General features: G+C 46.3%; 1 protein-coding gene across 2 annotated transcripts in view; it reads left to right on the top strand.

Moving 5' to 3' along the window:
* The first annotated feature begins 641 nt into the window (after positions 1 to 641).
* Positions 642 to 27,052, top strand: part of IFNLR1 (interferon lambda receptor 1) — a 33,242-nt gene continuing 6,831 nt past the window's right edge. The window contains exons 1-4 of one of the 2 annotated variants that reach the window (XM_021937484.2): positions 642 to 769; positions 6,959 to 7,082; positions 18,336 to 18,520; positions 26,351 to 26,493. In XM_021937484.2, the coding sequence (XP_021793176.2) occupies positions 712 to 769; positions 6,959 to 7,082; positions 18,336 to 18,520; positions 26,351 to 26,493 (510 nt within the window). In that variant the 5' untranslated portion in view covers positions 642 to 711. The remainder of the gene's footprint in view (positions 770 to 6,958; positions 7,083 to 18,335; positions 18,521 to 26,350; positions 26,494 to 27,052) is intronic. The other variant, XM_021937488.2, reaches the window with a different exon arrangement.

Here is a 27,052-nt window from a genome sequence, read left to right as displayed (position 1 = left end):
CACACCATTCGGCAACGTCCTCCTAAGGGGCCGCAGAATATTGCGCGTCGTGGCGTGTGCCTTACGGGGAAGCTACTAGCTACTGTCCAGTTGAACACCACAGGCTTCGGGGTCAGAAGACAACTTTCCTCAGAACAAGCACCTGAAGCTCTGGGCCTGCCGCTGTCCGGGAGAGAAGTACGTGGAGGACAGCAGCATGGACCCGCCGGGATCCCCGGGGGCATTCAAGGTAATCGCGTGTATAATGCTAAAGGCGCTCGGAAACGTGCTCGGATCCCACCAATGGCATCTGAGGCCGCGTAGCCAAACCGGCCTTGAACTCTCCCTAGTCCTGCCCAAATGGCACATCCTGGAGCACTGGATTGACCGTGGGTTATTGATCATCAGCCGGTTTCCTCCCCTCCCCTGCCCTTCCCACGTGCACGGATTTACTGATATTTTTTTCCCGGAAATTGAGTAAAACAAAACTAAGCGCAGATGAAGCGGAGGTACGGGCGGGTTTCGAGCGCGGGGGCCGGCGCCCTCCCTCCCCACGGCGGGGCTGTCCCCGGGGACCCGCCCAGTGAATCCCGGGCGGCAGGGACGGGCCCGCGGCTCTGCGGGCCATTGGCTGCCGACTGCGTCACCTGCCCGCGGTGGGGTAGAAGGAGGGAGGCGGGAGGCGGGAGGCGGGGACCTGGACCCGGGCGGGGACGCCGCGGCGGGGAGGCCATGGCGGGGCCCGAGCACTGGGGCCCCCTGCTCCTGTGCCTACTGCAGGCCGCTCCAGGTAAGGGCGCGGGGCCGCGGGAGGGCGGGGGAAGAGGGCTCCCCGGGCCGGGCCGCGTCCACCCTCGGACCCGGAGCTCCTGGGACAGGCAAGGGGTCCGCAGCCACCCGAGCCAGGTGAGAATCTGCCCTGCCTACGCGCCCCCAGTTCGCTTCTTCCCAGGACGGAACAGAACCGGGTCTTTGAAATTCCTCTCCCGCAGGAAACTAATCCAGTTTCCTAATGCTTCCAGCTTCAGGAGAACAGGAAAAAAGACAGCGACAGTTTTATACTGCATCTTCTTTTTTAATAAAGTGCTTTTTAATGTTTCCTAAAGAAAGCACTGATCCCTGTGTGAAAACCACACTCGACCCTAAAGTGTAGGCAGTAGGGAAGGTGGGACCGATTGATGTCCCTTGCCATTCCTGCCAGGCCTCCGGTGGGACGGAGCTCTGGTTTCACCTGTGCCCTGCTTCCTAACAAGACACTTTTTTCCCCCACCTCTACTGTTAAGTAAGGTGTCGGTGCAAAATTCCTTGCCGTAGGACCCAACCACCAAACCTCACCGCCCACCACTCCAACCAAAGCAGGGAGGAGAAGGTCCAGAAATTGCCCCCAGGATATTTTCCTAGTCTTGGACTCACAGTTTGAAGACCTGGTAAGGTCCCTGGGCGTAATCCAATCATCATAAAAGTCAATATTTATTGAGCAACTTCTTTGTGCCAGGCACCACATTATTCTAGAAGCCTCACAGTCCAGCCATCCTAGGAGGTAGATATTATTCTCACTTTTCCGATGGGGAAACTGAGGCTCTGAGCAATTCAGGGAGTTGCTTAAGAAGGACGGCAGAGGTGAGGCACACAGAAGAGAGAAGATGGGCAGAAGCAAGCCTGGCTAGGTCTGGCCTCTGGGGTAGGCACCTGGGATAGGCTGTCCATCCACTTGGTCACCAGGCCAGCCAGGGATGCCCCAGCCCACAGTGCCCACAGCAACGTTCTCTGTGGCTGATGAGGAACAGTGTACCTGTGTGTGGAGGGAGGGTGGGGTCTTCTGTTCCCCTTTCACTGTCAAGCCCAGACCTTCTTGTAGTTTCATCTGATAAATATTTAATATACACAACACTGACTGTGGTGCGATGATTTAGGAGTAAGCACAGCCAGATCTACGTTCAAATACTGGCTCCTGTCAGGCAAGTTGGTTAGCATCTGTCTATAAGTCTAGTGCCCTTTCCATGGAAGCAGAATGAATGACACCACCCCATAGGGTGGTCTGTCCCAAGGATCACTGAGGTTTTGCATGTAAAGAGCCAAACTAGTGCCTGGCATCCTTTGAAGGCTTCACAGAGGAAAGTTGCTCTAGCTGCTGTTTTTCTCCTGTGACCTAGCTCGAATATGGGGACTGTCCTGCCGATAGGATACCTTGCAAACAGCCTGGTCTCCTGTTGGTCACCTGTTAGGAAGTCCAGAAGCTGGGAGTAGTAATAGCACTAGCCTCGTAGTGATACAGTCCCAGCTAGAGGACACAGGATAAGGTAGAAGCAGGCACCCACTTTTGGGTCTAAAAGGTCATGGGTAGGCATCCCAGGCTGGGGAGAGCCATCTGTAGAACTGGGTCCTCCCTCCCTGATACCATTCTACAACCTGTATGGATTTCCATCATGGCCCGGACATTTCAGGGCCCTGAATTCTCCATGGGACCATGAGCTCCTATAGGGCAGGAATGAAGCTGTGTTCTTTGAAATCCCTGGCATACCGTGGTCAACAGATCTTGTTTGACTAGTAGTCAACAGATGGAATAGTTGGAATCATAAAGCTGAATAGACCCCATGAGAACCTGGAGGACAAAGTACGGTCAAGAGCTCGGACTTTGGAGTTGACTAGGCCTGAATCTGATTCTACAACTTAATAGCTGAGAGGGCCTTGGTTTTCCCACCTGTAATGATTATAATTATTATAATGAATACCTGCCTCCTGGGGATGTGGTGAGGATTAAAAGAGAAAGTGCAGGTAAACTGTTTAGCACAGAACCTGGCTCATAGAACACAGTACACATTAGCTGCCATTATTATTATTCTTTTATTTATTTATATATTTTGAGATAGAGTCTCACTTTGTCACCCAGGCTGGAGTGCAGTGGCGCAATCTCGGCTCCCAGCAACCTCTACCTCTCGGGTTCAAGCAGTTCTCATGTCTCAGCCTCCCAAGTAGCTGAGATGACAGGCATGCACCACCATGCTCAACTAATTTTTGTATTTTTAGAAGAGACGTGGTTTCACCATGTTGGCCGGGCTGGTCTCAAACTCCTGACCTCAGGTGGTCTGCCTACTTCTGCCTCCCAAAGTGCTGGGATTACAGGCGTGAGTCACCATGCCCAGCCTTAGCTGCTATGATTATCATCATCATTATCATCATCATCATCATCTCCTTGTAGATATGTCAAGGAAGATTCCCTGGAGGAAGGGACATTTGAATCAAATATTTCAAAGACTAGATGGTGAATACCAGGCAAAGACAACTGGGTTTAAAAACATCCAGAAGAATGCAGTGGTTTGGCAACGTAGAGAAGGAAGATTACCTGGTGAGCCTGTAGGGTAGCTGTTGGGGAGAGAGCAGCAAGATGGCCTGGCCAGGCCAAGCCACGTCAGGCAGGGCCTCACACACCTCAATAAGGAGTGTGGACTTTATTCTGAGGCCAAGGAAAGGGCATGAAACTGGGGAGTGGTGTAATCAGATGCGTATTTCAGAAGATGAGGATTAACAGAGAAGGAAAATGTGCCATGGAGGGGAATAGAAGTCAGTTAAAGGTGGTCAGGGAAAGTGTCCTCGAGACAGTGACATCAAAGGAGTATGAAAACAGCAAAGGAGTGAGCCAGGTGGATATCCAGGGGTAGAACTGTTAAGGCAGAGAGAACAGCATGAGGGAACAGCGTGTGCAAAGGCCTGGAGTTGGGAGTGTGGCTGGGGTGCTCCAGGAAAGGCAAAAAGTCCTGTGTGGATGGAGATATGGGAGCAAGGGAGGGGTGGTGGGTCAGAGTGGGTAGGGCCTTGGTGGTGATTGTAAAGACTTTGGAGTTTAGACCAGGCGCAGTGGCTCAGGTCTGTAATCCTAGCACTTTGGGAGGCCAAGGTGGGCGGATCACCTGAGGTCAGGAGTTCGAGACAAGCCTGGCCAACATGGTGAAATCCAGTCTCTACTAAAAATACAAAAATTAGCCAGGTGTGGTGGCACATGCCTGTAATCCCAGCTACTCTGGAGGCTGAGGCAGGAGAATCACTTGAACCCGGGAGGTGGAGGTTGCAGTGAGCTGAGATTGTGCCACTGCACTCCAGCCTGGGTGGCAGAGTGAGACTCTGTCTTGAAATAAAATAAAAATAATAAAGACTTTGGAGTTTACCTGGAGTGAGATGGAAGCCTTTAGAGGGCTGAAGCAGAAGAGGAACATGATCTGATGTTCATTTTTAATCCTTCCTGCTATGTAGAGAATGGACTGAAGGCAAGATGTTTTATATATTTGTCTGTTTTTTAGAGGCAGAGTTTTGCTCTGTTGGCCAGACTGAAGTGCAGTGGCGCAATCACGGCAGCCTTGAACTCCTGGGCTCAGGCAAAACTCCCACCTCAGCCTCCTGACTCTCACCATTGTACCCTGCTAATTTTTTTAAAAAATTTATTTTGTAGAGATGGGGTCTCACTATGTTGGCCAGGCAAGTCTTAAATTCCTGGTCTCAAATGATTCTCCTGCCTCTATCTCCTGAAGTGCTGGGATTACAGGTATCAGCCACCATGCCCGACCTGTTTGTTTTTTTAAAAAGGGGAAAAAGCCTTTTAATAGTATGAGATGTTTTCTGGTGTTTCTACCATAAAGCTCTTTTGTAAATCAAAATGAGAACGTAATTATAGATGGGGCAGTGATCTTAGACTACGGTGCAGACTTTTCATCTTACATTTGGGCTCATGAATTTTAGTATAACTGATTATGACAGTGTTTCTTACACAGTTATGATCTAGAGCAGAACTGAAAACAAAATAACACATACCCTACGTCAATATGTTCTTCTAGTAATATCTGGGCTTGGATGAACCTGCAGAAGTAGGTAAAGCTGTCAGTTATTTTCTTAAACCAACAGAAAAAAATGTATATGACAGATGTTGTATTTATTTATTTATTTAAGCCAGAGTCTCGCTCTGTCATCAGGCTGGAGTGTAGTGGTGCGATCCCTGCTCACTGCAACCTCCACCTGCCAGGTTCAAGCGATTCTCCTGCCTCAGCCTCCTGAGTAGCTGGGATTACAGGCATGCACCAACACGCCTGGCTAATTTTTGTATTTTTAGTAAAGACAGGGTTTCACCATGTTGGTCAGGCTGGTCTCGAACTCCTGACCTCGGGGTCTGCCCACCTCAGCCTCCCAAAGTGCTGGGATTACAGGCGTGAGCCCGGCCTGTATTTATTTTTTTTACTACTATGGAGTCCAATGTGAAATTCTCATAACTAGGCAAATACATTGTTAACATGTAAGCACATCTAGGTATAAATATGCACATAGTCCATTAATTACATCAGGGGAATTAAAAACATACTTTTAAGTTAAAATGAATTTTCAGGGAAAAAAAACTGTATTCACAAATCTGAAATGTGAGTACAAAAATGAAATTGTGAAATAAATAATATAGGTGTCACCTAAATTTCCATAGTAACATGCCTGCAAATGTGGATTTAGTGATCTTCTACCCTGGGACAAGGGCTTTTGAGAGCCTCCAGCTAAATTAGGGTTCCAGTAGCAGAGTGGCTGGCAAGCCTGCCCTAATGAACAATGCTGGCGAGCTGGGCGTGGGTACTCACAGTGTGCCTTTCATGGAATACTTTCTTTTTTTTTTTTTTTTGAGACGGAGTCTCGCTCTGTTGCCCAGGCTGGAGTGCAGTGGCATGGCATGATCTCAGCTCACTGCAACCTCGGCCTCCTGGGTTCAAGCAATTCTTGTGCCTCTGCCTCCCAAGCAACTGAGATTACAGCCCTGTGCCATCACGTTCTGCTAATTTTTGCATTTTTAGTAGAGATGAGTTTTCACCACATTGGCCAAGACTGGTCTTGAACTCCTGACCTCAGGTGTTCTGCCTGCCTCGACCTCCCAAAGTGCTGAGATTACAGGCATGAGCCGCTGCGCCAGGCCCATGAAATAGTTCTTACCTGGCGGACAGCCTAATGGCCTAGCTGTCTAACCCATGGCTGGGGGTCCTTCACACTTGTTTATACTGGCAGACGTCCCTGTGACTCTTGTCTGATCCATGTCCAAGTTTATGCCTGTCTGACCATTGCTCTGGCACTGGGAGCCAGCCTGGGTTCCCGGCAACCCAGGGAAAACCAGGCCTGGGCTGGGCCCGGGTTCCTGAGACGGAAGGTGCAAATTCAGTACACCACCTCAATGGGAAACAAGTTCAAAGGCTTATTACTTACAGATCCTGAGCAGGAAGGGCGCAATGAGTAGGGGGGGTCATCCTCCATGCTGGGCTACATGAAGCAGTAATGAAGAGTCAGGCAGAAAGAAAGTGAGAGCTTGTGGCAATGGGAAGTATATTATATAAGGGACTAGCGTGTGGGTCAGGTTAAGTTTGAGGGCAAATATTTGAATGGTCCCTTTAAAGGAATGGGTGGGAAATGGGGAGCCCAGTTTGCCGGGAGGGAGAGATGCCTCTAAGTTCTTATCTCTGGCCACTGGCTTGGGCCATCTGAACGTGGCATCTACTTCTAATGCCCGGGCAGCAACCTTTGCTGTCATCTGCCTTACACAAGGTTGGAAGCAGGGAGACCGGTCAGGAAGCCTTTGGTGCAATCCATGTTATTTACTCAGCAGATATTTATCGTGCACCTACTATGTGCTGGGGCCATGGCAGGCAGGCTCTGGAGATGTGGCTGAGAACAGGACAGAGCCCCTGGTCCCTGATAGCCTCAAGGCTGCTCCCTCCTGGAGGCCATTAGGTTCCTGTTCCGTGGTATTCTGCTGGAACCCACAGGTCCCAGAGTGTACAGGAGCCTCCCCTCCTGGTGCAGGGTCTTCTCTCGTGGCCCAAGGGCTGCAGTACAGCCAGTCAGTGGCTCCTGGTTCCTCAAACTCAGTGAGCATCTGCCTGCCCTTTGTGCTGCCCCTCAGCTTGGGATGGCCTGAGTCAAGACCAGCCAGGAGCTACAGGCTTCATGACCCCTTTCTTTCCCCCAGGGAGGCCCCGTCTGGCCCCTCCTCAGAATGTGACGCTGCTCTCCCGGAACTTCAGCGTGTACCTGACGTGGCTCCCAGGGCTTGGCAACCCCCAGGATGTGACCTATTTTGTGGCCTATCAGAGGTAGAGAGGACTCTCTCGGCTGGTGGATGGGAAGACTGAGGGGGCGGGTGGGGGCTGGAGGGGCTTCCCTGGGGCAGCTGCACCCAGTGTAGGCAGCATTGGCTAGCTCTCTGGGCCCCATAGGAGATGGCATGTGGCCGGCATTTGGAGAGGGGCTTTTGATAAAGGTCTGGAGGTGGGGAAGATATTGAATGAAGAGCAGCATACACGTGACCAGTCTGCCGGGGCGGGGGTAAGTCTTGGAGGAAAGTTGGTGTAGGGCATGGATGGAGCTGTGGGGGCCAGAGGATGAAATTCTCAAGTGGCTGGATGAGGTGCTTGGAGCTGTCCCAGCTGATCAGTGAGGCAACTAGATACATGGCAGAGGAGCTGTTACCTGGGCAATTAGGCATCCCTGAATGATCACACTTTTTTTCTCTCTTTTTTTTTTTTTTTTTTTTGAGACAGAGTCTTGCTCTGTCACCCAAGCTGTAGTGCAGTGGCTTGATCTCGGCTCACTGCAACCTCTGCCTCCTGGGTTCAGGTGATTCTCCTGCCTCAGCCTCCAGAGTAACTGGGATTACAGACATGCGCCACCACATCTGGCTAATTTTTGTAATTTTAGTAGAGACGAGGTTTCACCATGTTGGCCGGGCTCATCTCGAACTCCTGAGCTCAGGCGATCCACCTGCCTCAGCCTCCCGAAGTGCTGGGATTACAGGTGTGAGCCACCACGCCTGGCCGAATGGTCACACTTTTCCCCATGGGATCATTCTCAATTTGGAAGCCCAGGCGGCCACGGCGAATCCAGAGAAATCTGACAATGGAAGCAGATCCACCATCTTCGAACATAGATGGGAATCGTTCGAAGTTCTTTAGCAGGACAGTGAGATGATAGAAGCAGAAGCTCGGGAGGACTCTCCTGGAGTTGGTGAGGAGGGGAAAGCAAGAAGGGGAGGAGAACACCGTGTCCTCAGGACCCATCCTGTGCCAGGCGAAGGGCTAAGGGCCCTACATGAATATTTCACTTCCTTCTCCCAATGTGACCAGGCAGGCTCTGTGTTTTCCTCATTCTAGAGGTGAGAGGATTGAGCTCAGAGGGTGCTGTGTCTTGTCTGAGGAAGGACGTCATGGAGCCAGAAGGGGAACTCAGGTCTGACTCCAACACTTGTGTCCTTCCTGTTTCATCACGTTGTCCCTCCATGTGTGGAATCCACATGTGAGTGATGGGGGCCTGGCTTGGGCGGGGACAGACTGCAAGAGAGCTTTCAAAAGCTAGAGCACTATCAGGTGGCAGAAAACGGCTGATATTTACTGTGTGGCTGGCACTGTGTCACACATGTAATGAATTTAATCTCACAACAGCTCTGTGAGGACAAGTTCAGTACATCGCTTTACAGAGGAGGAGACTGAAGCGCCAAGGGTGTATTTTGCTCAAAGTCACACAGCTGGGTGTAGTATGGCTGGAATAAATTTATTAAGGAGTTGAAAGTCTATCCTCTAGGACCAAGCATGGTGGCTTACGCTTGTAATCCCAGCACTTTGGGAGGCCAAGGTGGGTGGGCAGATTGCTTGAGTCTAAGAGTTCGAGACCAGCCTGGGTAACATGGCAAAACCCTGTCTCTACAGAAAAAATGTAAAAAATTAGTGAGGTGTAGTGGTGTGTGCCTGTGTTCCCAGCTACTTGGGAGGCTGAGGTGGGGAGGATCACTTGAGCCCAGGAGATGGAGGTTGCAGTGAGCTGAGATCACACCACTGCACTCCAACCTGGGCAACAGAGCGCGATCCTAAAAAGAAAGAAAATCTATCCTCTGGACTTCTATGATATTTTTCATCTCTTTTATACTTTTTAAACAACTGTGAGGGTTGTAAAATAGTGATATTCTAATTATACAATTTTTTCATTTGTTAGTTGGAATTATTTTATAAAGAGATGTATCCTCCCATCTGGTATTTGATATCCAGTCATACTATTCAAATAGGCAAGAGAAGATAAATGCTTGATTTTTTTCCTTTATCAATTTTCAAGACAATGAATTGGTTCCTTATCATCTCCCAAAGGTGATCGCTAGTTTATTATTATCGTTATGATCTCAAGCATTTAAGTATATTTGGTGGTTTCAGTCTATTGCGACATACTGTGGTCATTGAAGCTTGAAGTGCCCCATCTTTGCCCAGTGGGAGTCTCATCAAGCTTGCTCCTGAGTCCTTTTAACTTGACCCTAGCGGTCAAGTTAAATCTTTCCAGATTTAACAAATATCTTCCCAGGTGTCTGTTATGACAAGATGTTCCAGCTCCCTCTGGTACAACTCCTGACCTAAAACCTGCAGTCGGCCATTTATCCATTTAGTAAGAAATGGTTATGAAGACTGTAATCTGCATGCTAGCTATGCTGATCACCACTTAGCTATTGCCATTGGTCTTTTTAGTGAACAGAGTGATGTGTGCATACCACATAGACACACACATAGACATACTTTTTTTTTTTTTGAGATAGAGCTTCACTCTGTCGCCCAGGCTAGAGTGCAGTGGCATGATCTTGGCTCACTGCAACTTCCGCCTCCTGGGTTCAAGAGATTATCCTGCCTCAGCCTACTAAGTAGTTGGGATTATAGGCGCCCAGCACCACGCCCGGCTAATTTTTGTATTTTTAGTAGAGACGGGGTTTAACCATGTTGGCCAGGCTCATCTCGAACTCCTGACCTCAAGTGATCTGCCCTCCTTGGCCTCCCAAAATGCTGGGATTACAGGCATGAGCCATCGCACCCTGCCTACATGTACATAATTTTTAAGATAAAATGCCCAATGAGTTTATAATGGTGCTTCCCATCTAAATTTAGTTCCTTAGAATTTTTTCCTGACTTCTATGTTACATCTGTATTTTCTTTCTTTCACATTGAGAATCCTGTTTCTCAAGGACAGGGGAGATGATAGGACTAGAATGACCTATAATTACTCATTTTCTTTATCCCAAAACATATATACTTGCCTCTTAATAGTTTCTTACTCTTTTTGCCCAAAGGGTTTGTGATGGTTAATATTAGGTGTCAACTCAATTGGATTGAAGGATGCCTAGATGGCTGTTAAAGTTTTGTTTCTGGGTGTGTCTGTGAGGGTGTTGCCGGAGGAGACTGACATTTGAGTCAGTGGACTGGGAATGGAAGACCCACCCTCGCTCAGTGTGGGCACGACCCAACTGGCTGCCAGGCTGGCTGGAAAGCAGGTGGAAGGTGGTGGGATAGCTTCGCTTGCTGGGTCTTTCAGTTTCCTTCCTTCTCCCATGCGGGATGCTTCCTTCTGCTCCTCCTGCCCTTGACCATCACACTCCAGGTTCTTTGGCCTTTAGATTCTTGGACTTAAGTTAGTGGTTTGCTGGGGGTTCTCGGGCGTTTGGTCACAGACTGAAGGCTGCACTGTCGACTTTCCTGGTTTTGAGGGTTTCAGATTCGGACTGAGTCACTGTGGCTTCTTTCTTTCCCACCTTGCTGATGGCCTATCGTGGGACTTCGCCTTGTGATCGGGTGAGCCAATTCTCCTTAATAAACTCCCTTTCATATACACATATAACCTATTAGTTCTGTTCCTCTGGAGAACCCTGACTAATAAAGGGTTGTTGCTTCTTCTTTAAAATCTAGTAATTTTATTTGACTGTGTGTTGGTATTGCTCATTCATTCCGAGTTGATATTTTTAGGTACTCAATATTCTCGCTTAATACATAGTTCCAAGTCATTTTTATTTTAGGAAAGTTTTCTTAAATTATAGTTTTAGTATTTGTTCTATTCTCTTCTTTTATTTTCGTCTTTAGGGACTCATATCATTTGTATGTTAAATCTTGTTTTTCTGTGTTCAGTATTTGTCTTTTGGGCACAGTGACTCACACCTGTAACTCCAAGACTTCGTGAGGCATAGGTAGGAGGATCGCTTGAGCCCAGGAGTTGGAGACCAGCCTGGGCAACATGGTGAGACCTCGTCTCAAATTAAAGAAAAAGGAGAGAATATTTGTCTTTTTCTTTCACATGCCTTTTATCTGTCTATCTATCTACTATTCTGCTCTCTAAATGAAATAGGTTTCACTCTTGATTTTTTAAAAAAGTGTGTGCTTTCATGTGTGAGATTATTCAACATCTCATTTGTAACCTTCCTCTTGGTTACGTTTATTTTTTCCTGAAACTCTAGTCTGCCTTCAGCTGACATGTTTGTAACTAAGAATACACATTTCTTATTATAGCCTGCCTTGCTGAATTAATTCCAATTTTCTTTTAAAACCAACATTATTGAGTTAAAATGTATATAGAATAAAATGTTCCCATTTTAAAGTATACAATTTGATGAGTTTTGACAAAAGTATGCACCCACATACCCAACCACCACAATCAAGATGTAAGACATCTCTGTCACCCCAGAAAGTTCCCTCATCCACTTTGCATTCAGGCCTCCTCTAGAGCTAGGCAACCTGCTTTCTGCTTTCTGACACTGTGGATTAAACTTTGCATGTTCCAGAATTTCATATAAATGGATGCGTATAGTATGTACCCTTTTGTGTCTGGCTCCTTTCCCTCAGCATAATGTTTCTGAAATTCACCCATATTGCTACATGTATTCGTAGTTAATTCCTTTTTATTGCTGAGTAGTAATGCTATTGTATGACTACGTATGACATTTGTTAATCCATTTTCCCATCAGTGGATATTTGAATTGCTTCCAGTTCTGGGCAGGTATTCATTTGCTAGGGCTGCTATATGCTTGCCCTCTAGAATCCCAAAATATGTGTCCTTCTCATATGCAAAATACATTCACCCCATTCCAACAGCCCCAAAACTGTTTTTTATTTTTGTTTTTTGGTTTTTTTGGGTTTTTTTGAGACAGAGTTTTGCTCTTGTTACCCAAGCTGGAGTGCAATGGTGTGATCTCGGCTCACTGCAACCTCCGCCTCCCTGGTTCAAGAGATTCTCCTCCCTTAGCTTCCTGAATAGCTGGGATTACAGGCGTGCACCACCACACCTGGCTAATTTTTTATATTTTTAGTAGAAATGGGGTTTCACCATGTTAGCCAGGCTGGTCTCGAACTCCTGACCTCAGGTGATCCACCCGCCTTGGCCTCCCAAAGTGCTGGTATTACAGGCGTGAGCCACCGTAGCTGGCTAGCCCAAAGACTCTTGACCCATTTCAGTATCTACTCTAAGTCTAAAGTCTCATCTAAATCAGATATGGGTGTGACCGGAGGTGTTACTCATCCTGAGGCCAAATTCCTCTCCACCTATGGACCTGTGAAACCAGACAAGTTATGTGCTTTGAAAGTAAAGTGATGGGACAGGCATGGGGTAGACTTCCCCATTCCAAAAGAGAAAAATAGGAAAGAAGGAAAGAGTGACAGGTCCCAAGCAAGTCTAAAACCTCGCAGGGCAAATTCCATTAGATTTTAAGTTTCAAGAACAGCCCTCTTTGGCTCAGCGCTCTGCCCTCTGAGCCCACTGGGGTGGCAGCCCCATCCCCTTTGCCCTGGGTGGTAACCCTACCCTCGGGTCACTGGCTAGCAGCAGCCTAGCCTGCTGAAACTACGGAGGGGACAGTGTTGCCTCCAGGTCTTTGGTGGTAGTGACAACCCTGCTGATCTCTGAATTATCTTCCAGGTAATTTTTCCCTATTCTTGAAGGATATTGTGTGTTCACAGCCAAATAGCTCCAGTTCTTGTTCCTTCCTGTAGAATCCTAGAAGTCCGACAGCCTTCCTTCATTCTGTCCCATCTCCGTCCCCTTTAGTCAAAGCTGGCAGTGCCTCTGCTGGTATAATCCCATCAGGATTTCTAATTTCTGCTTAAATGGCTGATTAAGTCTATGAGTTGCACCTCTGATCTCTGTCAAAAGGTTGTTCTAGCCACAACCTTAGTGTCCTCCCCAGAACATGCTTTCTCTCTCTTTTTTTTTTTTTTTTGCAATGTGGATAGGCTGAAAATTTTCCAAAGCTTCAAGTTCTAGTTCCTTTTTGCTTACCAATTCCTTTCATATATCTCTTCTCTCACATTTTACTATAAGCAGTAAGAATAAACCAAGTTGTACCTTCAGCATTTTGTTTAGAAATCTCTTCAGCTAAGCATCCAAGTTTATGTCTTTTAAATTCTCTTTTTGCTATTTATTTTATATTATAATTTTTGAGATGGCTAGCCAATGATCTTTTAACTTCTAATTTCTGCAAAACACTAGAAGACAATTCAAGCAGTTCTTTTCCACTTTATAACAAGGATCACCTTTCCTCCAGTTTCCAATAACACATTCCTCTTTTCCACCTGAGACCTCACCAGAATCACCTTTAATGTCTATATTCCTACCGATAGTCTTTTTAAGGCAATATAGGCTTTCTCTAACACGCACTTCAAACTTCTTCTAGATTCACCCATTATGCAATTCCAAAGCCACTTCCACATTTTTAGGTATTTGTTACATCAACACCTCATTTCTGGTGCCCAAATCTGCATTGGTTTGCTAGGGTTGCCATAACAAAGTACTGCGGTCTGGGTAAACAACAGATTTTTATATTCTCAAAATTCTGGAGTTTGGAAGTCCAAGGTCAAGGCATTGCTAGGTTTAGTTTCTCCTGAAGCCTCTCTCCTTGGCTAGCAGATGGCCGCCTTTTTGCTGTGTCCTCACATGGCTTTTTCTGTGTGTGTGTTCACTCTGGTGTCTCTTCCTCTTCCTATAAGGACACCAGTCCTACTGGATTAGGGACCCAGCCTTACTACCTCATTTAACCATAATTACCTCTCTAAAGATCTTATCTCAAAATACAGTACCATTGGAGATGAGGGCTTCAACATATGAATTTTGGGGGAATTCAATTCGTCCATAATAGGGCTATAATGAATTAAGCTGCTGTGAACATTCATGTACAAGTCTGTGTGTGGCTATGTTTTCATTTCTTTTAGATAAAGATCTAGGAGGATCAACCTGGGCAACAAAGTGAGACCTCATCTTTACAAAAAATTTTCAAAATTAGCCAGGCATGGTGGTGTACACATGTAGCCCTGGCATCTCAGGAGGCTGAGGTGGGTGGATCCTTTGAGCCCAGGAGTTTTAGGCTGCAGTGAGCTATGATTGTGCCACTGCACCCCAGCCTGGGTGACAGAGTGAGACTCTGTCTCTAAAGGAAGAGAGAGAGAGGAGGAAAGAAGGAAGAGAGGGAGGGAGGGAGAAGGAAAATGGATCTAGGAGTAGGATTTAGGAGATTAGGTAATGAATGTGTACTATTACAGGGACCTGTCGAGCTGTTTCCAAAGTGACTGTACCATTGTTCATTGCCACCAACAATACATGAGAGTTCTAGTTACTCCATGTGCTTGTTAACACTTAGTATTTTTTCATTTTAACCATTCTAGTGAGTATGTAGTAGTATTTTTTTATGGCTTTAATTTATAACTCCCTAATGATGAATGATGTTGAACATCTTTTCATGTGCTTATTGGCCATTTATACATGTTTTGTAAAGTGACTATTCAAATATTTTGTCCACTTTTTATTAGGTCACTTGTTTTCTTATTATTGAGTTATCTATTAATATAAATCCTTTATCAGTGTATGTATTGTGATTTTTTTTCCCCAGTGACTGGCCTTTTCATTTTCTTTAGGCTTTTTTGGGTGGGTTTTTTTATTTGGAGGAAAGAAATATTTTAATTTGATAAAATCCAGTTTATCAGGTGATATAGACAGAATTATACCCTACCCCACAAATTCATGTGTTGAAGCCCTAACCTCTAAGTGACTATTTGGAGATGAGTCTTTAAGGAGGTAATTAAAGTAAAATGAGATCATAAGGGTGGGCCCTAATCTAATAGGGCTGATGTCTTTATAAGAAGAGGAAGACACCAGGAGTGCACACACACAGAAGAACGGCCATGTGAGAACAGAGCAAGGAGATGGCCATGTGAGGACAGAGCCAGAAGACAGCCATCTGCAAGCCAAGGAGAGGGAAATCAAACCTGCTGATGCCTTGATCTTGGACTTCCAGCCTCCAGATTTCTGTTGCTGAAGCCACCCTGCCTCTGGTGTTTTACCATGGCAGCCCTCGCAGGCTAATATATTAGATTTTTTTCCTTCAACAGTTAACGCTTTTGGTGGCCTAAGGAATATTCACCTGACCCAGGGTAAAGAAGATTATTCTTCTATGCTTTCTTCTGGAAGTTTTATAATTTTAGCTTTTATATATGTTTTTAACTTTCCTTCTTCTTGCCTTCTGTTTCTTTTAAGGCATCATCTATTGTGTTAATTTGTTCTTGTATTCTTTCTGATTTATTCTTCACTTCTGAAATGAGTGTTGCTTTTGTGAAACGTGTATAATTCTTTTCTGTGTCTGAGTTTTCCTAATTAGGTTTTACATTGTTCTTTCACATCCTGTATCACTTTTTACTGTCTTTTAGCCCATTTTGAAGTATCAGGGTTCCAGTTTTGATCTGTTCATGGATATGTTTTTGTGACATGTTTCTTCTGGCTTCTTATCATTTATTGCTTAGGTTATTAATTTCTATTCTTTCTTATTTTCTATTATAAGTATTTAAAACTATAGGTTTTCCTCTAAGTATTACTTAGCTGTATTATATGTTTTTATTTGTATTATTTGGTGATCATTCACTTTCAGCTATTTATTAATTTCCATTATAATTCTTTCTTTCTTCTATGAGTTGTTTTAAAAAATATTTTTAAGGCCAGGTGTGGTGACTCACATCTGTAATCCCAGCACTTAGGGAGGGTAAGGTGGGAGGATTGCTTGAGGTCAGAAGTTTGAGACCAACCTAGGCAACAAAGTGAGACCCCATCTCTACAGAACATTTTTAAATATTAGCTGGGCCAGGCGTGGTGGCTCATCCCAGCACCGGTAATACCAGCACTTTGGGAGGCCGAGGCAGATGGATCACCTGAGGTCAGGAGTTCAAGACCCACCTAGGCAACATGGTAAAACCCTATCTCTACTAAAATACAAAAATTAGCCAGGTGTGGTGAGAGCTGCCTATAATCCCAGCTACTTGGGAGACTGAGACAGGAGAATTCCTTGAACCCAGGAGGAGGAGTTTGCAGTGAGCCGAGATTGCACCACTGCACTCCAGCCTGGGTGACATAGTGAGACTCTGTCTCAAAAAAGAAAAGAAAAGAAAATTAGCCAGGTGTAATGGCATATACCTGTGGTCCCAGTGACTCAGAGGCTGAGGCAGGAGGATCACCTGAGCCCCAGGAGTAGAGACTGCAGTGAGCTATGTTTGTGCCACTGCACTCCAGCCTGTGCAACAGAGCAAGACCCTGTCTCAAAATATATATATATTTTTAAATTTCTAAACTTCCCTTAGTTCTCTTTTGTTATTAACTTTTAACTGGATTTTTTGCAGAGGAAATACTTTATGAGATACCTATTCTTTAAAATTAAAGTGATTCTCCTGCCTCAACCTCCCGAGTAGCTGGGATTACAAGCCAGCGTCACCACACCTGGCTATTAAAATACCTATTCTTTAAAATTTCTTAAGAATTGCTTTGTGTTAATATTTTGTTAATAGTTCACATGTGGTTCAATCAATTTGTTTATTAGTTCTGTATATGTTCATTAGATGAACTCGATAACTGTGTTGTTCTTTATTTATTTATGTATTTATTTTCTTTGTCTATTCATCAATTACTGGGTGAGAGGTATTAAAATTTCTTGTAAGTGTGGCTGTTCACTTTCTACCTGTCATTTGTCTATGTGTGCTTTATAGAGGGTGAAGCTGTTTAGTAGGCACACATAAGCTAGAATTTTTCTGTCTTCCTGGTGAATGGAATCGTTTATCATTATCTAATGATTCTTTTCATCTTTAGCATTGCTTTGGACTTCGAAGTCTGTATTTTCTCTGCTGTTAACACAACTACACTGGTTCCTTTGGTGTGAATATTTGCATAGTATAACATTTTCCATGAAGAAACAAAACAGAGGAATTGGTTCTTTCTCAAAATCTGTTCTTCGTGCCAGCCCCCATCTCAGCCTTCTCCACTCACCCTCGGTCACTCTCCAAACCTAGGAGCAGTCCTTGATTCTCCTTTTCCTCACAGTCTACATCCAATCCATTAGCAAGTTCTATTAGTTCTATTATCACCTCCAAAATAGATCCTGAATCCAGCCCTTTCTCACTGTCTCAACTGTCATCCTGTCTCACACTCCTGCTGTGGCCTCCTTGCTGGTTGACCAGAGTGATCTTGTAAAAACATGTTAGGCCAGGCACGGTGGTTCATGCCTGTAATCCTAACACTTTGGGAGGCCAAGGCGGGTGGGTCACCTGAGGTCAGGAGTTGGAGACCAGCCTAGCCAACATGGCGAAACCCTGTCTCTACTAAAAATACAAAATTAGCCAGGTGTGGTGATGCTGGCCTGTAATCCCAGCTACTCGGGAGGTTGAGGCAGGAGAATCACTTGAACCCAGGAGACGGAGGTTGCAGTCAGCCAAGATCATGCCACTGCACGCAAGCCTGGGCAGCAAAGCAAGACTGCATCTCAAAAACTAAAAAATAAAATAAAATAAAAATAAAATGTTAGGCTCCCTGGGTGTCTGGCTTAGTCCATTTGTACTGCTTTAACAAAATACTTTAGAATGGGGTAATTCTAATAATTACTATTAATAAATAATAGCAATTTACTTCTCACAGTTCTAGAGGCTGGGAAGTTCAGGGTCAAGGTGGCACCTGACTCCGTTCTGGTCAGGGCTGCTCTCTGCTTCCAAGACGGTGCCTTCTCACTGCATCTTCACATGGTGGAAGGGCAAACGCTGTGTCCTCACGTGACAAAAGAGATAGAAGGGCCAGGCAGCTCTCTGAAGCCTCCAGGTTGGAGTCATGAACCTGCATGTTCCCCTCTGACATCCACGGAGTACCCATCATGGTCTTTGGCATGCAGTAGGTGGCCCATAAACGCCTGAATGAACAAACATATAGTAATGGCCGCTAGTACTGGGAATAGCAGCCACCGCAACAGCCCTGTGAGGGAAGCATTATAGATGAGGAAACTGAGGCTTAGGAGCAGGGACCTGCCCATGGTCCCAAAGCTAGGGAGAGACAGGGCTGGGATTTCCACTCCCATCCATCTGGCTCCAGAACCTGAGCTCTTGACCAGGCTGTTCTTATCCTGTCTCAGCCGGTGGTTGCCTGTCTGGACGGATGGACCTAAAGTCAGTCCAGCCAAACGGAGGAATGCGTGATCACCTGTTCTCTAAGTTCCCTGACCCTGAGAGGCTGAATCCATGGCCCAAGCTCTCCTGTCTCCTCCCCAGCTCTCCCACCCCCAGACGGTGGCGCAAAGTGGAAGAGTGTGCAGGAACCAAGGAGCTGCTGTGTTCTATGATGTGCCTGAAGAAACAGGACCTGTACAACAAGTTCAAGGGGCGCGTGCAGACGGTTTCTCCCAGCTCCAAGTCCCCCTGGGTGGAGTCCGAATATGTAGATTACCTTTTTGAAGGTAGGTCTGTGGGTAAGGGACTGAGTGGGAGACTCTCCATCCCATCCAGGAGCTGTGCTCAGTGGTACTGTTCTCCTGACCATCTGTCTCCCACTTCCCCAAAGCAGAGGGCAGCTCTCTGGGGCCAGCCCCTTTGAGATGGGGTATGGGACCAGCAACCGCCCGGGGCCATGTCTGGTAGCCTGTCAGGGAGTTAGGGGAGCTCCAGCGTGCACCCTCTGCTAACAATGTTCATTATCTTCAGTTGAGCACCATTTCGGTCATGGACTACACAAGGCACTTTATATGCTTATTCCTATTTTTTATGTTCAACCTCTCTCCTTAAAAACAATGTTTAAAACGAATTCTGGGCCAGGCGTGGTGGTTCATGCCTGTAATCCCAGCACTTTGGGAGGCTGAGGCAGGTGGATCACCTGAGGTCAAGAGTTTGAGACCACCCTGGCCAACATGGCAAAACCCCATCTCTACTAAATATATAAAAATTAGCCTGACTTGGTGGTGGGTGCCTGTAATCCCAGCTACTCGAGAGGCTGGGGCAGGAGAATTGCTTGAACCCAGGAGGCGGAAGTTGCAGTGAGTCAAGATCACGCCACTGCACTCCAGCTTGGGCGACGGAGCGTCTCAAAAGAAAAAATTAAAGAAACAAACAAAAAACAAATTCTGTTTGCAAAAGTATTGTTTATACACTGCAGAAATGTGGGGGGTTGGGGGGCGGTAAAGATGATGAAAAAAATGTCTCATGCTTACTGACAGAAATCACCAATTGATATTGGGTGAGGAGAGCACCCTTTTTTTTCAGTCTATTTTTAATCTTTAAACTTGTGAGGTTCATTTCCATCAACCCAAGACTCACAGACGCTAAGAAACTTGACACTGCTAGTAACCGGTGGACATAGATATGAACTGGAGCTTTCTGACCTTAGGCAGGGCCGGGTAACAAGCGGAGGATAAATGCCCTGACAGTGTCCTCAGAGAGCTGAGAGCTGTAACTTGCTGCCCAGGCTTCTCACAATGTTCAAGGACAAAATAAGGCTTTAAGAGAGAAGAGGGACGGACTGATTACAGGGCAGCAGGAAAAGATGGTAGAGAAGGAAGAAGAGATGATTCATGTGGGAAGAAGCTGGCTCGGTGGATGGATAAAAGGAGGGAAGGATAGATGGGTAAGAAGAAAGGGAGGATGGAGAGGATGGAGGAGGAAGTGATGGAAAAATGGGAAGGAAGGAGGTTGGATGGAAGGATGGATGCCTTTTAGGAAGAAAATATGGGTGGATGGAGAGATGGAGGATAGGAAGTATGTTAGTCAAGGTTCTCCAGAGAAACCGAACCAATAGGATATATATAGATACAATAAGAGGAGGCCAGCCATGGTGGCTCACACCTGTAATCAGAGCACTTTGGGAGGCTGAGGCAGATGGCTCCTTTGAGGTCAGGAGTTCAAGACCAGCCTGGCCAACATGGTGAAACCCCGTCTCTACTAAAAATACAAAAATTACCCAGGTGTGGTGGCACACACCTGTAGTCCCAGCTACTCAGGAGGCTGAGGCAGGAGAATCACTTGAACCTGGGAGGCAGAGGTTGCAGTGAGCTGAGATCATGCCACTGTACTGCAGCCTGGGTGACAGAGCAAGACTTTGTCTCAAAAAAAAAAAAAAAAAATTTATAATAAGAGGAGATTTATTATGGGAATTGGCTCATGCAATTACAGACACAAAAACATCCCCTAATATGCGGTCATGTGCTGGACAACCAAGAAAGCTTGTGGTATGATTCCATCTGAGTCTGAAGCACTGGTGTAACCCCTAGTCCAAGACCACAGGCCCGACAATCAGAGGGGCCACTGGTATAAGTCCCAGAGTCCAAATGCCTGAGGACAGGAAGCTCCAATGTCCAAGGACAGGAGAAGCTGATATGCTAGCTCAGGAAGAGAGCATGTGAATGTGCCATTCCTCCTCCGTTTTTTGTTCTCTTTGGGCCATCAGGGGATTGGATGATGCCTGCCCACACTGGTGAGGACAGATCTTCACCAAATCTACTGATTAAAATGTTAATCTCTTCTGGAAAAATCCTCACAGATGGGCCCAGAAATAATGTTTTACTATCTACCTGGATATCCCTTAGCGCAGTTAAATTGACACATAAAATTAACCATCACAGGCCAAGCACTGTGGCTCACACCTGTAACCCCATCACTTTCGGAGGCCAAGGTGGGAAGATCCCTTGAGGATGAGGTAGGCAGATCCCTTGAGCCCAGGAGTTCAAGACCAGCCTGGGCAACATAGGGAGACCTCATCTCTACAAAATAAATAAATAAATAAATAAATAAATAAATAAATAAATAAATATTTAAATTCGCTGGGTATTGTGGTGTGCACCTGTGGTCCCAGCTATTTGGGAGGCCAAGGTGGGAGGATGACTTGAGCCCAGGAGGTCAGGGCTGCAGTGAGCCATGATTATTCCATTGCACTTCAGTCTGGGTGACAGAGCAACACCCTGTCTTAAAGAAAGAAAAAATTTAACCATAACAGAAGGCAGAAGAAAAGGCAGACGGGTGGATGAGATGGGTGGGTAGATAGCATAGAAGAAAAGCAGGACATCCAAGCAGGGAAGGAAGGGCTGGGGCGAAGGAGAAGTGAGGAAGGAAGGAAGGAGAGACAAGAAGGAAGGATGTGTAGAAAGGTAGGAGAGAAAAGATGAATGGTTGGATGAGAAGAATGGATGAGTAGGTTAGAAGGCTGACTGGCTAGATAAAAGGTGGGAAGTATAAATGAATAATAAGAAAAGAGGCATAGGAAGGAAAAAATATTGGTTAGAAAGGATGATTGAGAAGAAAGGAAGGGTGATTTAGAAGGATGGATGGATGGATGGATGGATGGATGAGAAGGAAAGGAAGGATAACAAGGCAGACGGGAAGGCTGTCTGGCTAGAAGAATGGTAGACAAACCACAATAATCACTGGAAGGGTTAGGAATAAGACACTAGAAGAATACAGGGAAAGACACAAAGAGATTTAAAATGTTTTCATTAATTTTCACGTCCTCCCTGAATTTCTCCTGATTCTTCAGCCCCACATCCCAAGCCAGGGTGACCCTTCCTGCCTTTACACTGCCCCCACAGTTTTCATGTTCTCAGCTGTGGCCCTGATCACTTTCTTTTGGTAGTTTGCATATTTCATTTACCCCAAAGCTTTCAGCTCCTGGAGGTCAGGATACGAGGAGGCCTCGTCTCCCCATTCCCCTCAGCTCCCTTCCCAAAGCTTGATACCTAGTCAGTATCCAATGTTTAGGATGTTTCCTAAACATGTAAGTAATGGCATCATGAAGAAGCCACGTGTTTACCTTGACCACAAACACAGGGCAAAGGTGACTAGTGTGGTCAGAGATCCCTGCTGGCTGGGAATCAGGGAAGGCTACATGGAAGAAGTGGCATTTTAGTTAGAACTTGAAAGGTGTTGTATTTAGTTTTCTCTGGCTGACGTATTCCTTGTCACATTGCCCTCTCCATCTTCAAGCCATTGGGCAAGGCTAGAGGGCCCTCAACAGACTGTCAGTAGGAATGTGGAAGTTAAAGAATCAGAGTGCAGAAAGAAACAAGCTGCATTTTAGAGAAAAGCTAAATCCCCTACAAGAATACCTCAATCATCATGAACAGCCTGTTAGTAGACACACTGACACTCAAGGCACTGCTTCACAAGGTAAGGAACGCGTTATTGAAAACTCGAGAGAGGGAGAGCCTTGTTCCATACTGGCAGAAAGCTTAGCAGAATTGTGTCCTGCAGTCTTGTGGGAAGCAGATCTTGTAAATGATGAATTTGAATGCTTATCAGAGGAGGTTTCCAAATGAAATGTGGAAGGCACGGCCTGGTTTCTTCCTGCCACTTATAGTAACATGCAAGAGGAAAGACAGAAAATGAAGGAAGAACTTAAACAGAAAGGAACTAGGACTTGATGATTTGGGAAGTTCTCAACCTATGCAAAAAACAATAAAATTAAGAGATTGTGGCTGGGCGCAGTGGCTCATGCCTGTAATCAGTCCGAGGTGAGCAGATCACCTGAGGTCAGGAGTTTGAGACCAGCCTAGCCAATGTGGGGAAACCCCATCTCTACTAAAAATACAAAAATTAGCTGGGTGTGGTGGTGGGCACCTGTAATCCCAGCTACTCAGGAGGCTGAGGTGGGAGGATCACTTGAACCCAAGAGGTGGAGGTTGCAGTGAGCCAAGATCAGGCCACTGTACTCCAGCCTGGGTGACAGAGCAAGACTCTATCTGAAAAAAAAAGAAAAAGAAAAAAGAAAGAGATTGCTCCGAAAAGTGTGACATAGAGAAACAGACAAGTATATGATTGTACCAAACTTCAGGAAGATAAAAGATCAAAGTACTGAGTCGCTCAAAAGGCTTTTTGAGGAGATTAAGATTATAACTCACAGTCCCCTTCAATCAAACCAGGGGACTTCTAGGAAGCTGAAGAGCATTGTCCCTCAGCCATCTCAGCTGGAGCCAAAAGTAGAGAAGGGCTTATCTGAAAAAAAGATTTATGCACCTGGCTTTTATCTAATAATGCAGTGGATTCCCCCATGACATCCATAGGAGATCCATAAAGTTCCTGAGAACTTTACATCCACAGAAACACAGTTATCTTGGGCTAAATGGAACACAGAGCATATGAAATCAAAGAAGGCTGTTGGACTCTCCAGTTTCTATGGTGAGATGCAGACTGGTAAAACTACTGAGCTGCAGACACCTGCTACCTTTAGTGAAAAGGAAGGATGACCCAGATGGTGAAACCAGAAGCTCAAAGGGCAGTGCTAAGAGCGAAAGAGAATTCTTCCCAAGCCTTGAAACCTAATGGAGTTTTCTTGGCTGGATTTTCATACTGTGTTGGACCATGACCCCATTGTCCCTTCCATTCCACCATACTTAACCAGATTGTCTGCAACTGTTATCCTGTGCCTGTCCCACGTTTTATGTTGGGAACAGGTAACTTTAGTTTTTCTGGCCCACAGATGAAAAGAAACTGTGTCCCAGGAGTTGTACTGACTGGACTATGCCCAGAGTCTATTTGACTCTGATTTAGATACTGTTGATTTGGGAATTTGAGTTGATGCTGTAATGAGATGAGACACTGGGGGACATTGGGATGGAGTGAATGGATTTTGCATTTGAAAGAGATGTGGGCCAGGTATGGTGGCTCACGCCTGTAATCCCAGCACTTTGGGAGGCCAAGGCAGGCAGATCAGCTGAGGTTGGAATTTCAAAACCAGCCTGACCAATATGGAGAAACCCCATCGCTACTAAAAATACAAAATTAGCCAGGCGTGGTGTCACATGCCTATAATCCCAGCTACTCGGGAGGCTGAGGCAGGAGAATTGCTTGAACCTGGGAGGTGGAAGTTGCGGTGAGCTGAGTTCACGCCATTGCACTCCAGTCTGGGCAACAAGAGTGAAACTCCATCTCAAAAAAAAAAAAAAAAAAAAGAAAAGAAAGAAAGAGATGTGGGTTTTAGGTGGGGGACAGAGGGAAGACCATGGTAGGTAGAATGATCCTCTAAAGGTGCTCTGCCCTAATCCCCAGAAGCTGAGAATATGTTAGATGTCACTATTGCACGGCAGTAAGAATCTTTTTTTTTTTTTTTTTTTTTGAGACAGAATCTTGCTCTGTCGCCCAGACTGGAGTGCAGCGGTGCCATCTCAGCTCACTGCAAGCTCTGCCTCCCGGGTTCACGCCATTCTGCTGGCTCAGCCTCCCGAGTAGCTGGGACTATAGGTGCCCGCCACCACACCCGGCTAATTGTTTTGTATTTTTAGTAGAGACGGGCTTTCACCATGTTAGCCAGGATGGTCTCGATCTCCTGACCTTGTGATCTATCCACCTCAGCCTCTCAAAGTGCTGGGATTACAGGCGTGAGCCACCACGCCCGGCCAGCTGTAGGAATCTTAATTAAGGTTATAGACTGCTATGGTTTGAATGTCCCCTCTAAAACTTCTGTTGACATTTAATCATCATTGTGATTGCATTAAGAAGTGGCCCTGTTAAAAGGTGATTTAGTCCTTAATAACTCTGCCCCCATGAATAGATTAATGTCAGTCTTTCGGGAGTGTGTTTATCAAGAATGGATTGTTAAAAAGTGAGTTCTGGCCAGGGGCGGTGGCTTAGGCCACTCAGCACTTTGGGGGGCCAAGGCTGGTGGGTCACTTGAAGTCAGTTGTTTGAGACCAGCCTGGCCAACATGGTGAAACTCTGTCTCTACTAAAAAATACAAAAACGTATCCAGGGCCGGGCGCGGTGGCTCAAGCCTGTAATCCCAGCACTTTGGGAGGCCGAGATGGGCGGATCACGAGGTCAGGAGATCGAGACCATCCTGGCGAACACGGTGAAACCCCGTCTCTACTAAAAAAATAAATAAAACTAGCCGGGTGAGGTGGCGGGCGCCTGTAGTCCCAGCTACTCGGGAGGCTGAGGCAGGAGAATGGCGTAAACCCGGGAGGCGGAGCTCGCAGTGAGCTGAGATCCGGCCACTGCGCTCCAGCCTGGGCGACAGAGCGAGACTCCGTCTCAAAAAAAAAAAAAACGTATCCGGGAGTGGTGGCAGGCGCCTGTAATCCCAGCTGCTGCTCAGGAGGCTGAAGCAGGAGGATTGCATGAATCCAGGAGGCGGAGGTTGCAGTGAGCTGAGATCACCCCATTGTACTCCAGCAGTCTGGATGACAGAGCAAGACTCTGTCTCAAAAAAAAAAAAAAAAAGAAGAAGAAGAAGAAGAAGAAGAAGAAGAAGAAGAAGAAGAAGAAGAAGAAGAAGAAGAAGAAGAAAAGAAAAAAAAAGAAAAGTGAGTTCTGCCCTCTCTTGCTGGCTCACTCTCACCCTCTCTTGCCTTTCCACCTTCCACCATGGGATAACACAGCACAAAGGCCCTTGCCAGATGCCAGTGCCATGCTCTTTGACTTCCAAGTCTCCAGAAACACGAGCCAAATACATTTCTGTTCATTATAAATTACCCAGCCTGTGATATTCTGAAATAACAACACAGAATGGACTGAGACATAGATTTTCAAATAGGGAGGTTATCCTGGATAATCCAGATGGGCCCAATCTAATCCCATGAGCCTTTAAAACTTTCTCCAGCTGGAGGCAGAAGAGAAGCGGCAGAAGGGGAAGTCAGAGAGATCTGAAGCTTAAACAGGATTCCACGGTGCCGTTTCTGGTTTGACGATGGAGTGGTAACGTGATGAAAAATGTGGGTGCCTTCCAGAGCGAGAGGCTCCCACTAACAACCGGCCAGGAAACAGGGACCACAGCCCTACAGACACAAAGAACTAAGTTTTGCTGACAACCCAAGGGGCCTTGGAAGTGTCTTCACCCCAGTGGTTCCAGATGTGAGACCCAGAGCGGAGGAACCAGCTGAGCCCACCTGGACTTCTGACCTAGATAACTGTGAGATAATAAGTTTGTATCATTTTTAAGCCAATGTGTGTGTGGTAATTTGTTATGGCAGCGATAGGAAATGAATCCAGATGGGCAGGATCTGCCAGGCCAGTGACATGTGGAGGGCACCCAGGCGGACGGGATGGCATGAGAGAAGGCAGGTCAGCAGTGAGCTTGCCTGGGTCACCTCTCATCTCTAATCCTGTTTTCCCCTCTATGAAATGAGAATAGTGGTATCTCCCTCCCAGGGTCACTGCAAGGCTGAAATAACAGATTATAAGGTTCTGGGTGCGCAAGAAGTGTTTGAAACATGCTAGTTGCTTTTCCATTTCCAAGAGAGCTCTCTGGTCTTGTGGGATGGAGGCAGTGCGGCCCCTCGGGATTACTGACAGGTCCTGCTCTGTTTCTGCAGTGGAGCCGGCCCCACCTGTCCTGGTGCTCACCCAGACGGAGGAGATCCTAAGTGCCAATGCCACATACCAGCTGCCCCCCTGCATGCCTCCACTGGATCTGAAGTATGAGGTGGCATTCTGGAAGGAGGGGGCCGGAAACAAGGTAGGAAACTCCTTTCCTGCCCCCAGGCTAGGCCCGCTCCTCCACCCCTTCTTACTCAGGTTCTTCTCACCCTCCCAGCCTGCTCCTGCACACCTCCTCCAGGAAGCCTTCCCTGAACACCCCTGACTTCTGGCAGTCAGCCCTAATAAAATCTGGTCAAAGTATGATGACCTACAAGAGGCCTGCTTGCCAAGTCAACAGATTCAGTACAGAAAAACTGAAAAATACAGATAAGCTCTAAGAAGCAAACCAAAAGTACCCGGAGATGACCACACATCACTCTGGTGTATATCCAATTTCAGATTTGTTTTCTGTGTATGCATGTGTGTACAGCTGCATTTATTTATGGCAAGGGCTGGCAAACTTTCCTGAAGAAAGCCAGATAGTGGATGTGTTTGGCTTCGTGGGCCTTATGTTCGCTTAGGACTCCTCAACACTGCAGTTGCAGCACAAAAGGAGCAGTAGCCTGTATGTAAATGAATGGGCATCGCTGGGTTCCAGTAAGACTGTTTACAGGCTAGGTGTGGTGGCTTAGGCCTGTAATCTCAGTACTTTGGGA

The sequence above is a fragment of the Papio anubis genome, chromosome 1, assembly GCF_008728515.1.
Source record: "Papio anubis isolate 15944 chromosome 1, Panubis1.0, whole genome shotgun sequence".
Classification (NCBI taxonomy): domain Eukaryota; kingdom Metazoa; phylum Chordata; class Mammalia; order Primates; family Cercopithecidae; genus Papio; species Papio anubis.
The sequence above is the reverse complement of the archived record's forward strand: the minus strand, read 5'-3'. Positions and strand labels throughout refer to the sequence as shown.